We start from the raw sequence: 12468 nt of genomic DNA, 5'->3' as shown, positions 1-12468 counted from the left end.
TTATAAATATTAATAAGGTCTCTAAGACCTTTTTCACTAATACTGATTATATAATGTTGACTTAGTTACCTTCCAATGGTCAAGGTGTGGCTAATGAATATTAAAAATTAAGCAATTCCATTTAAGATGCTGCTTTGCCACTGGAGGGAGACTATTCGCCTAAATAGAGCCAGTCAAGGTGGAGCTATAAAATTAATCACACCATAAACTTATGCAATTATACTTTATTAATATTGTGGTTGCTACACTTTGAAAAACATAAATAATACACACCCTGACATTTCCATCAGCAGCGCCATTAGCTCCTTTGTTAGCTCGAATAAACTGTAGAGAGAAACATATTGCTATATGTTCATAATAACACAGCTGCTTAAAAATGATATAATTTGAAAGCTAAGACTTGCCCTCTTATTAACTCAGTACAACTAAAAATGTCTTTCTGTGTCAACGCAAATTTTCTGGGTTCATGAAAGCATTTGTAATTCATGTTTATAATCAATTTTATTTGGGTGTTAACTTTTTCTTAACATAAGAGTGGGCGGCGCGCAGCCATTTGTAAATTTTATGGGTGTGGCTTCCGGTCTCATCCACTTCCAGCTATTTTTAACTGTACAAAACAGCTTGTTTTGCTGCTTGATATAGCATATTGGTGTTTTACCATATTGTTATACCATATTATTTTAATTATGAGCACACTGGTTTGTTGTGCAAACAGTATTACTGTTTACTGCACGTTTTTATTGTTGTTGCAATTTCCCTTTAGCAGATAATGAACCAGAAGTCTCACCTGTAGGCTTACTTCCGCATTGAGGAGAAAGTTGGATTATATCTAAAAAATATAGCAATTGAATTTAATAGTTTAGCCTCTGTTGTTAATTTATCCTTTAATATTATACCAATGTACTCTCACTGCGTACACTGCTATAAGTTTAAGGTTTAAATTAATTATTAAACTGGCTTTTATTTGTTTATATAGATTGCCATTAAAATTAAAAATGACGTACATTAAATATTTTGAAATAAATTGATATTGAAGCAAATCAAGAGCTTGTGAAACAGAATCTAATCAAATTTGTGAAATATGGTGCATCAGTCAAGTCACTCAACCCCAGTCCTTTGCCTAAACCCTAATTACATCCAATTTCAAGGGGCAATCGTGGCCTAATGGTTGGCGAGTCAGACTTATAACCCAAAGGTCATGGGTTTAAGTCCCGGTACCGGCAGGGATAGTAAGTGGGGGGAGTAAATGACCAGCACTCTCTTCCACCCTCAATGTAGAAGGTACCGAACCCACAACTGCTCCCCGTGTGCTGCAGCGAAAATGGCTGCCCACTGCTCCGTGTGTGTGTGTGTGTGTGTGTGTGTGTGTGTGTGTGTGTGTGTGTGTTGTTTGTTCACTGCTGTTAAATGGGACACCATACTTGGCCACATGTCACATCACTTTTACATTTTGACTCACATTCTCAGGACACCATAGCCCCTGTAATGGTGCCCTTATTTTCAAGTTCCAGCCATGTTTTCCATTCTACAGTCGTCAGCGAGGCCCGCAGCCTCTTTACTCTTCATTTGTTGAGAAAATCAGATTGGTACTTAACCATCTACTTGAAGGAGCTCGAAGGAAGACGAATTTATTGTAGTAGAGTATGTCGTTCAGTCCCACACCATCACAGCAGCAAGTGGCTAGGATAGGTCATCCAGGATGAGCTTGCCACCAAAAAACCCTCCTACAAGGTTTTCATAGATGTGGCCATCTGAAATGGACAGAGATTGGATATATAAGTTTGTGATCCTCAAGAAACCCCTGAACCTATGCAGCTGGGAAGTACCAGGATTCCCCCTTCTGAACGGACAAACACATGAGGAAGTTGTACTGCCTTTCGAGTCACCTTTCCAGAGCTTTCATGAAAAGCCCTGTCCTCCGGGATCTCCAAACTTGGTCCTGCAGGGCCAGTGTCCTGCAGAGTTTAGATCCACCACGAATTAAATACAACTGAACCAGCTAATCAAGGTCTTACTGAGGATGCTAGAAACTTCCAGACATTGTGTTGAGACAAGTTGGAGCTAAACTCTGCAGGACACTGGCCCTCAAGGACTGAATTTGAAGACCACTGCCCTAATGGCTACCCTTAACCAATTTAGGATTATTCCTTCAATCAATACCATTTTTTGCAGGCCTGGGTAGCTTGAGGTGTGCCTGGAAATTTTGTGGGCTGTTCCTTATCCAAAAAGCTCAGTATTCTCTCCTCCTTGTTACTGCCCTGGACGGATGACCTTTGGGTGATAGAGAGAACCCCCTCAAAATTCCATTGGGCTAGTTTTGGGCTAATTTTGAGTAGCAATTGTTTTGTTGTGAAAAGCTGGCAACCCTGCTGTCATGCCACTTTTGTCGCATTTTGTCAGAGATCCCCAGAGGATGTCCCAAGACCTCTCTCGAATTACCCTTGTGAATTATTGTAAATAATCTTTTTTTCCCCTTCTGACTGAGTGACCATGGACTGCTACATCTTTGAATTCCTTATTGCAGGATTCATCTGAGCCTCCACCTCATGCTGATCCAGGGTTTTTTTTTTTGATGGGCACAAAAGATGGTGGTCTTCATTCATGTATTTATTGCAGAGGCCTCAATAAGATAACTGTCCAGAACACAACACCTTACCTCTCAGGTCAACTGTATTCAAGTTGCTTCAAGCAGTCTTGATGTACTTAAAACTCAACAACAAATTTGCTTTGCAAGTGGAATCCCGCAAACTGGCCTAGTGATATATAGGCCCATTCCATTATGCATGGAAAGTAAACCCTGCTACCTACTTTGTATACCTACAGTCTGTAGGACCACTCCTTGGTTTCTTCTGAGGCATCCTGAAACCCAGAGGTTTCAGTTGAAATGGGAGTTTCTTGCCATTCGCTCTAATCATTCTGGAAGGAGCCATTCTGGATTTATTAAAGAGACATTTTAGATGTACTTCCTGAATGTGCTCTCGTTATCGCACCTGGGTTCTCCACCTTTGCCTGTGTTCAGCTTTCATGGCATGATGAAAAGGTTTACATTATAATAAAAAAGTACAATTAAAATATGTAGTTGGCTGTCGGCACTGATAGCCTTGTGGTCAAGGCACTGACATATAGCGCAACTGTGCTCAGAGGGACCCAAATTTAAATCCCGCCTTGAGGACCTTTGTCAATCCTGCTTCTTTATCTGTACCACTTCTGTCTACGGTAGAGTTACATGGAGCAATGCTATTTTTAGGACCTAGATGTTGAAGGTTTTAGACAGATCTGTGTTTGGAAAAGAGGCTTCATGACATTGAAGAAGAACAAACAACACAGCTGACCAAAGTTTTCTGTCTCTATTGTGCTGGTCAAGGGAATATCACTTCCGCTCGTTAGTAAATAGGGTAGTCCTGGCACTTTGAATATTTGGTGCTTACATTCAACCTGTCCAATGCCCCAGCCATCTTCCAGGTGCTTGTGGGAGTGGTGCTGCCTTTACTGTGGCTTATCTGGGCACTTTCAAGTTGCCTGGCCCGAGCTTTTGGAAAAGCCCTGTCCTCTGTCTGTGGTAAAGTTACAAGGCACGATGCATTTTTAAGACCATCAAGGTCTTAGAGATATCTGTGTTTGGAAAAGAGGCTTCATGATCGTGAAGGACAAACAACACAGCTCACTTAATTTTTTTGTCTCTACTGTGCAGGCCAAAAGTATGTCGCTTCCAGCAGTTAAAGCTTGCCTTCATTAGTGAATCCTCCATGGCACTTTGAATATTTAGTGCTTACATTCGAACTGTCCAATGCCCCGGCCGTCTTCCGGGTGCTTGTGTTGCTGATGTGCTGAGAGACATAATAAATTTGTCTTTGTGTCTTGGTGGTTTAGAGGATGGAGGGAGTGGCTATTTCATTTGTGGTATGGACTGACCACAGGAACCTGAGTATATACAGTTGGATAAAAAGCTGAACTCCAAGCAGGCTCAGTGATCCTCTCCGTAGTAGACTCCAGGGTGGTTCATGCCCCTGTCCAAACTCCCCTATTCCAAGGAGACAGGAGATCTTGGACCATGTCTTGCAGATTCATGGTCTTCCTAGGAAAGTGGTCTCTGAAAGGGCCCCTTTTCATTTATTATTTCTGGAGCGAATTCTGACAGTAGATTGGCACTACCACCAGTCTGTCGTCAGGATTCCATTCAACAAGTAGACAAACCAGGGTCTCAAGAGGATTGCTGATAAGCCACTTGCTCATCATGGAATTCCATTGTTGCCGGACTACTCAACCACCTGGCTGGGTTTAGGTTCTTTTCTCATCCTTTCTTTTTTCTTGGTTTGTTTTTCTTTTCCTTTTCAACATGGCAGCCACTCACAACTGATCATGCTCTGCAGATTTTTTCTTTATTAATTCTTTTTTACTCGATTTTGATCTGCTTTCTGCCTATCTGGTTATGATAATTTCCCTACCCTGACTTCACTCCTACTCACTTTTTTGCACACTCCATTAACTTGATTGTAAATCAGCAACCCAGCCTTTCAGGTAAAAATCCACCCACTGATTTTTTTTCTATAATCCCAATAAATCATAAACAGTCTGTCTGTACACACGATTCTGTTTTTCTCTATACATTGACGTAATTGTAGGGAGAAATCCCGCCCGATCTCTTCCCTATTAGCACAGACACAGCCCTGAGTGAGAAGCAGCAGTTCACCATTACCATTGTTTTCTTGCTGTAGCTGCTGGAGATATACAATGTCAGCGCCAAAGAGGAATTACTAGTGTTGTGTTTTGGGATGCACCAAGAACACAGAAGTCTCCAAAGACTCCCTCCATCTGATCCACTGAGGATACTGTGGTTAAAATTGATTTTTTGAAGGAAATATCCAGGAAAAAAATCAGTAAAGTCCTCAGTGTTTGTGCCAATCATTTTATGCTGGACTGCCTCACAAACAAGGGTCAGTTTAACACTGGGTTTTCACAAAGGTTGATTCTAAAAGAGTAATTAATACCAACACTTCACGCATGAACATCAGCTCCAGTGTGTCATGTGTCTTATTTTGTTTTCCAAATTGCCTTTCTGAAAGAGCTTCTTGGCACTCTTTAAGACTAATGTTGTTAAAGCTTTGTCTCTGTGTGTTTTGATTGATTCTGCCTTCATGTGCTAACAGAATGACCATAAATAGGAATGTGGTAGTTTAATTTCATTTAAAAGCAATGTGAAGACAGCCGCTTGAATTTGTCAAGCTTAAAATCACAAGTGGGACTTATAAAGTTTGTGATTGCATGCAAAGGCACTATGAGACCAGCCATGTTGTTATTTTTTTGAAAGCGCCGTGCTCCCGTCTGTGCAATTCGCGTTTTAGCTCATACCTTAAAAATGGCAATTTTAACAAGCTATAAAAAATTTATTTGTCAGGTATTTTAAGCTAAAACCTACACACACTCTGGGGACTTAAGAGACTTATTTAAAAAGGGGCCATAATAGGTCACCTTCAAGCTAAACTGTTATAAATGTACAACGTACATACAGTGTCCATGCTTACAGCATCCCAGACAAAAAGATGAATCACTGTCTGGCCATCTGGGCTTTCAGTATGGAGATAAAGGATATAATTATATTTTTTTGATAGTATTCCATCACATTGTGAGCGTATATAAGCACTGTTTGTTCTTTTCTTGTGGCATGAGATTGGGCCTGGAAGCTGAAACCAGTCTAAGCTAGTTGGCTGGTTTTTAGCTGCTCTTCCAACCTGGTCATAGTTGGTTTTAAGGCTGGTTTTAGAGAGGGTTTGACCACTTCTTTAGCTGGTCAGGCTGGGCATAGCTGGGCAGCTAAAACTAATTTTGCATAGCCAGACCTTCAGACTGATGGCAAAAGGTCTGGGAACCGTGGCTGCTTTGAATTGCCAAGGCCCGCCCAAGAGCCCAAATGACTGACAGGTAAAACAATCAATCACGTTTTGTTTTGTGCCACATCTTGTTTAGGGGCGTGAAAATGTCCCTAAAATAACAGACTGGTGTGTAAAACTCTTGGACATATGTGACCCTGGACCATAAAACCAGTCATAAGTGTAAATTTGTCTTAAGTCTTCTGAAAGCTGAGTAAATAAGCTTTCCATTGATATATTGTTTGTTAAAAAAGGACAATGTTTGTCTGAGATAAAACTATTTAAAAACCTGGAATCTGAGGGTTCAAAAAAATCAAAATATTGAGAAAATTGCCTTAAAAGTTGTCCAAATGAAGTTAATAGCAATGCATATTACTAATCAAAAATCAAGTTTTTATATATCTATGGTAGAAAATGTACAAAATATCTTCATGGAACATAATCTTTACTTAATATGCTAATGATTTTTGGCATAAAAGAAAAATCGATAATTTTGACCCATACAATGTATTTTTGGCGATTGCTACAAATATATGTGGTCCAGGGTCACATATTTTAAAGATTCTGTGCCACAAAAATGTATTATCACATTATATTATTAATATACTCCAGCATTTAGTTGATCTGATAAGTGTTCATTGTCAGAGTTGTAAACATGACGGCTTGTTCTTCCATGACAGGTTTTGGCATCACGGCATCTTTGTTTCCAGGGGGAACATTCAAGGGAACCCTGGGTATTAAGACTTGTATAGCTTAATATAACGTAAATAATGTATTTTACTGAAATATGTAATAGAAAACCCATAAAATCCACATTGTTATATACATATTTTGGAATATGGGGGGCACCATTATTTTGATTACATCTAATGGTTGCACTCATTGAGCTACTGTCACTATGTGTTACTATTTTTACCGCAACACAATAACTCGGAAAATAAAATACTCATACAATGAAGACAGATACTGAAAGAGCTTACAGGTGACGATGGATATAAGCCAAAATACCATTCGATTTTCCCCACAAAGACTCAGACCCAGATATTGAGTGAACTCCACACTGAGAAACTCATTTAGTGGCCACGGCGTCATGACAAGCTTTGGCATGTTTACATCATTTGTAAGCTTTTTCAGTAGCTATAGTCTACTAAAAGCCTCAAAGGCATCAGTGGAGAGAACACAGACATGGGTCTTTAGAAAGTTTTATTTGTCCACAGGCATCTTCCCATTCTTTTCTCCTCTTCTTATCGCTAAACAGTGAAGACTCTCAATGAAAATCACAATCAAAAGCTGCACAATGTGGCATTGTTTCTCTTTTTTATTTTACAAGGTGTGTATTCTGAGTTGTGTTGTGGTAAAAATAGCAACAGACAGTTTCAGTAGCTCACAGAGTGCAACCGTTCTATGTAAATCAAAATAATGGCACCCCCATAGTCCAAAATATGTATAAACTGATGTGGATTTTTTAAATAACATAAATCTTTCATAGGTTTTCTACCACATTATTTAGTAAGAGATATCATTTACGTTATAATAAGCCATAGCCTACTACAAGTCTTAATACCCAGGGTTCCTTTTAAAGACAGTGGCACACCCCTCTCCTGGCAATCCTGTATAATTCATCCACTCCGATGACGACTTCGAAACTCCTGAAGTGTTTCCAATTTTGTGTGCCATATGCATCAGACGTTGAGCCAACGGTCCGTGGGCGTGGCGTCTGAGGTTGAGACTAAGCTAAAACCAGCTAAAAATCAGCTTGGCCAGGCTGGGAGGCCAGACTAAAAAACAAAACTAAACACTAAAAATATCCCTGCTGAAAAAACTAAAACCAGCCTAAGATGTAAGTAGTAGCTGGTTTTAGGTATTTTTTTCCAGCAGGGATATTTTCAGTCTTTAGTTTTACAGAACAGAGACTGTTTATTTTGAATTGCATGTGATTAAATTCAGTATATTTGACATTGAACGCCTATTATCTGTGTTTTTAAGTACAACATGAACATGAAGGAAATGTTATAACAGTACAATCAAATGGGAAGCACTTTGGGCTATACACTGGTTAAAATGAATGCCAGTACACACTGCTTATAGCATTTACTAGTACTAAAACCTTAAATTGTCATTAGTCCAAGCTATATGAACATGAAACATGAGTACATATTTAAAAAAACAGCCTGCTCTACTGTCTTTAAACTGCTGGCGCTGCGGTTCTGCAGGCGGATATTGAAACACGTTAGTTTGCGACCCGCCATTGAGAGCGAGAGAGAGAGAGAGCAAGCGCATGCGAGTGAGTGAGAGAGTTTCAGCGCATGCGCAGTTGGAGAGGTTTCGAAGTTGATTCTCCGGGGTGTTTCAACAGGAAGGCGGACATGTTGGTCAGGCAGTGGGAGAAAATCGGGCACCCAGTATTTTTTTTTTTTTTTTTGAATAGTAGCATCGTTAAAGCTTGATTTATCCGCATTCCCCGCGCATCGTGGATTACATACTTGTTGGAAAAGTGAAAGCCGGCATGCGGACTAAGAGAGATTTATCACGGGAGGATTTGTAAAGGATCGTTTTAACCAGGATCTTGTTTTAACTCATCGAAATTTGTAAGGCGAAGTTTTTTTGTCGCCACTTCTCACTTTGCAGCTGTCAGACTCGTTTGGCCTGGCAAGCTTTTATGGACAGAGGCCTGGAGAAATTTAATTTCGTGTGGCCGCATGCTAACTCTGCAGCATTTGTTTTTTATCGCTTCTTTTTGCGTGAATGTGATCGGTTTGTATGTTTTAAGCGAGCCCGTTCCCTTCATATCTCCTGAAGCTAAATTAGCTTAGCGCAGTATAATCTGTTGCTGCTGCTTTTTGTGTTTGCCAAGTTGTCATGGACTAATCCGACACCTCGTCCTGTTGTTGTTTTGTCTCGAAAATGTGGCTTTTCGTCCTCTCTCGGTGTTGTTTACGATTCAACAAGAGTGATATTAAGGCAGTAAGGCACAAAACGTTGCTTTGATCAAACTAGTGCTTATTGCTTTGCGAGGGCAGAGGAAGTTAGCGAGTTAATTTGCTAATCTTAGCCAGTAACTCGCATCTCCTTCACACTTCTGAATCAAATTCGTCTGATCAGCCCCAAACATGTCTGCTGGAGAAAGTTTGACAGCTCGATTCGAGAAGATCGATGCCATGCTGAAGGATCCCAAATCAGAGGTCAACACAGACTGTCTGCTGGTAAGTCTGTCTGCTTTATTGTGGAGATATCATTGTGTTTTTGTAAATTGTATCCACTGAGGTGAGCACAAACTAATATAAAACGTGACAATAGTGCAATATATTCTGTATTTCTGCGTAACAGTGGAGGAATGATGCTTCGTGACTTTGGCTGTGCATTGTGCAATGCATGCCAGTTTGTAATCACTTGAGTACAAGTCAAACTTAAATAAGTTGTCAAGATTCTTACTGATGTCTAGGATTTTGCTTGTAATAGTGATATTTTGGGCTAATAAATAATTAATAATCACTATTTTAAAAAGCCTTTTACTTTGCAATGCACTCATTACAGGATCATACAGAATGGTGATAGTTCATTGCAGGGATGAACCTACAACCATTTGGTAACCAGCAGGGTCTTTAAGTTTTAACCACTAGGCCACACCACCCATATTGCATGCTCAACGAACTTAATTTTGATCTGCATTTGTACCTTGTGTGTGTGTGTTTACCTGGAGTTTGTAAAATTTAGTATATTAATTATTTCATCTTATTTCATTATACATTTGAGGTTTTTTTCTTTAAAAGACTTTGAGTTGATTGTTGCATACACAAGCACACAGATTGTGTGTTTTTTACTGTTAAATATCACTTTGCTTTAGTTATTAATAGTGGCATCTTCCTGTAAAGACTGTATCTAGTCTTCAGTCTATAGTAAGTACAGGTCACAGGATTTCACAGTAATGCATTAATTAGTCAGTATGTGTGTATGCAGTGCATATAGTGACCCTAGACCACAAAACTAGTCATAAGGGTCAATATTTGGAAATTGAGATGTATATGTATATCTGAAAGCTGAATAAATAAGCTTTCCATTGATGTATGTTTGTTAAGATAGGACAGTATTTGGCAGAGATACAACTTTGAAAATCTAGAATCTGAGCATGCAAAAATATCAAAATATTGAGAAAATTGCCTTTAAAGTTGTCCAAGTGAAGTTCTTAGTTATGCAAACTTATGTTTTAATATATTTACACTAGAAAATTTACAAAATATTTGAATAGAACGTGATCTTAATATCCTAATGATTTTTGACATAAAAGAAAAATTGATAATTTTGACCCCTACAATGTATTGTTGGCTGTTGCTACAAATAAACCCGTGCTACTTTTGACTGTTTTTGTGGTCCAGGGTCACATTTATGGCTATGACCATTCATAACCCCATTTGGTTTTCTCTATGTAACTATAAAATAGATAGTTCTGGTCCTTTTGATTTGTCAACAATACAGCGTTCCAGCTCTGCGAAAATCTACAGTAATTATCTTTACATCTTTATTTACATTTATGCATTCACAGACACTTTTGGCAACTTTGTTGTGTTTAGTTGTACATATCAGTTCAGGTATAAAAAGGTATAAAAGCTGTCACTGGGGCGGTTTCTAAAAGTACTAATATACCATTTAGATACCAGCATGCACCCTTTATGGGTAAATAAGGTACAAAGGTGCCTTTTGAACAGGTGCCGCCCCAGTGACAGCTTTTGTACCTTTTTATTCTTAGAGTGTGTGAATTATCCAGTGTCCCACCTGTGTACACCTGGATTTTCATACTACTGAAGGTATTTAAGTCATATAGCTACACCAACAACCTGGACAGATCCATGGACTAAAATTCAGTAAAGTCAAACAAAAGTTGGGGATTTAAAGTATCTTTAAATATCTTTGGTTTGATTGGAAAAACAAGAGGCTACTTGCATGCATTAAATAAGACACACCATGGAGCCGAATAATAACATAATAGCAACATGCAGTAACATGAAATGAACATTTTACATTTATATTAGTTCCGATCCATTCATGTATCTGTAAAGTGTGGGAAATGCATTTTTAAATACTCTCTCATCAAAATACATAACACTTTTAAATGATTTTTTTCAAGATGCATACATATGGAATATACTTAGAAATCATAGCAACTAAACGTTTATGACCCAGCAGTCAGTAAAGCTTTGTTAAAACAGTGGCTCCTAAAAAATTAGAGCTAAAATGTTGTTGCAACCATATATGACTAATAATGCATATTTTCATATTAAAGTGAACTTAGTATGGCTTGCAGGTGGTGCTTGAGACTTTATTGGGCATTTTATGTAGACTAACAACAATCAAGTTGATGATTACAAACATAAAATGTTTTAACAACTTTTCCACTTCCACATTGTGAAATATAAAGAATTCAGCTAAAAAGAGCGCTGTAAAGCAAAGTTTTTCATTTACTCGTGCAGAACTCATTTCTCAATGATTCATTCATAAAATAAACTAATCTAGTGTTGTAAAAAGTATCTGTGCTTTGCTACCAAGTTGAAACTTTTGGTTTTAAAGTGATTCCTGCCAATCACAAACATGTTTGTTGAGCATGTGAACGCTGTGGACAATCAGAGACTTTTATGTCAGGATTCACCAGAGTTTGTTCAGCACACTTGCAAATCATTTTGTTATGTGCGATGTTATTAAAAGATTCATTGGCAATACAGATTATTTTATTATTATAACAGGAGTTTTCACCCAGTCAGTGAACATTTACTATAAAAAGAGCACTGTTTGCTCACTTTCTGTATAACCCGTTCTTAGTTTGAATAAAATGTTAATGGTTCATGTATGGTTATCATTATTGTAATAATCGTCCCAACGGACAAGACAAAAAATCTGATAGGCCAAAATAGATCTGTGCTTTGAGTGTACCTGTAATGAGTTTTTTTATTTTTTGTATTATTACTAACTTTTCAAATAATACTCATTGAAATAAAATTAAGGGCTGCATTAAGCAGTTCTGCTCAAGCTAGTATCGCCATATTTCCACAATAGTTTGCATACCACAAAAATTTGTGTATTGATTTATGTCTAGCTTTGCATTTCCCGCTAGTAGAGATGCACCAAAATTATTTGTATTTATTTTCACCAAAACCAAAAACAAAGGTTAATTAATAATAGGGGTGTGCGATTATATATTGTCTGTGATAATATCATAAGTGTTGTTTTAGCGATGTGTGATTTGACATTTTCGAGTATTTCGCAAAGTGCAAACAAAACACGCATACATTACGTGATGAAGGTTAAACTAGTGCGACTTCGCATTTAGAGTTCATTATTTCGCCGCATGATTCAGTCTATTTAAATGCATTTTGAATGATCGCATAATTCAAGATTTGGCGGCAGTATACATTTATATCATTTTATATAGTAAATCAATATCACACGAAGAATGCCATTTTTTTTTCTTCAAAAGTCAGCATGGTTACAAATGCAATATTGAGTTCAATAAACAAGAGGTTAATATTAAAAGACTTATGTTTTAGTCCCCGTATTTTCAGTTTTTGCTCAATTTCACCAACAAAAATAATTCCAAACACAGCAACACCAC

The 12468-nt window shown here is 38.1% G+C and overlaps 1 protein-coding gene across 1 annotated transcript in view; it reads left to right on the top strand.

Moving 5' to 3' along the window:
- The first annotated feature begins 8299 nt into the window (after positions 1-8299).
- The window catches only part of rock1 (Rho-associated, coiled-coil containing protein kinase 1), an 88524-nt gene continuing 84355 nt past the window's right edge, over positions 8300-12468 (top strand). Inside the window, exon 1 of the mRNA XM_073848328.1 lies at positions 8300-9070. Within this exon, the coding sequence (XP_073704429.1) occupies positions 8978-9070 (93 nt within the window). The 5' untranslated portion in view covers positions 8300-8977. The remainder of the gene's footprint in view (positions 9071-12468) is intronic.

The sequence above is a fragment of the Garra rufa genome, chromosome 10 (assembly GCF_049309525.1).
Source record: "Garra rufa chromosome 10, GarRuf1.0, whole genome shotgun sequence".
In the NCBI taxonomy this organism is placed as follows: Eukaryota; Metazoa; Chordata; class Actinopteri; order Cypriniformes; family Cyprinidae; genus Garra; species Garra rufa.
Note: the sequence above shows the minus strand (reverse complement) of the source record. Positions and strands in the feature narration are given on the sequence as shown.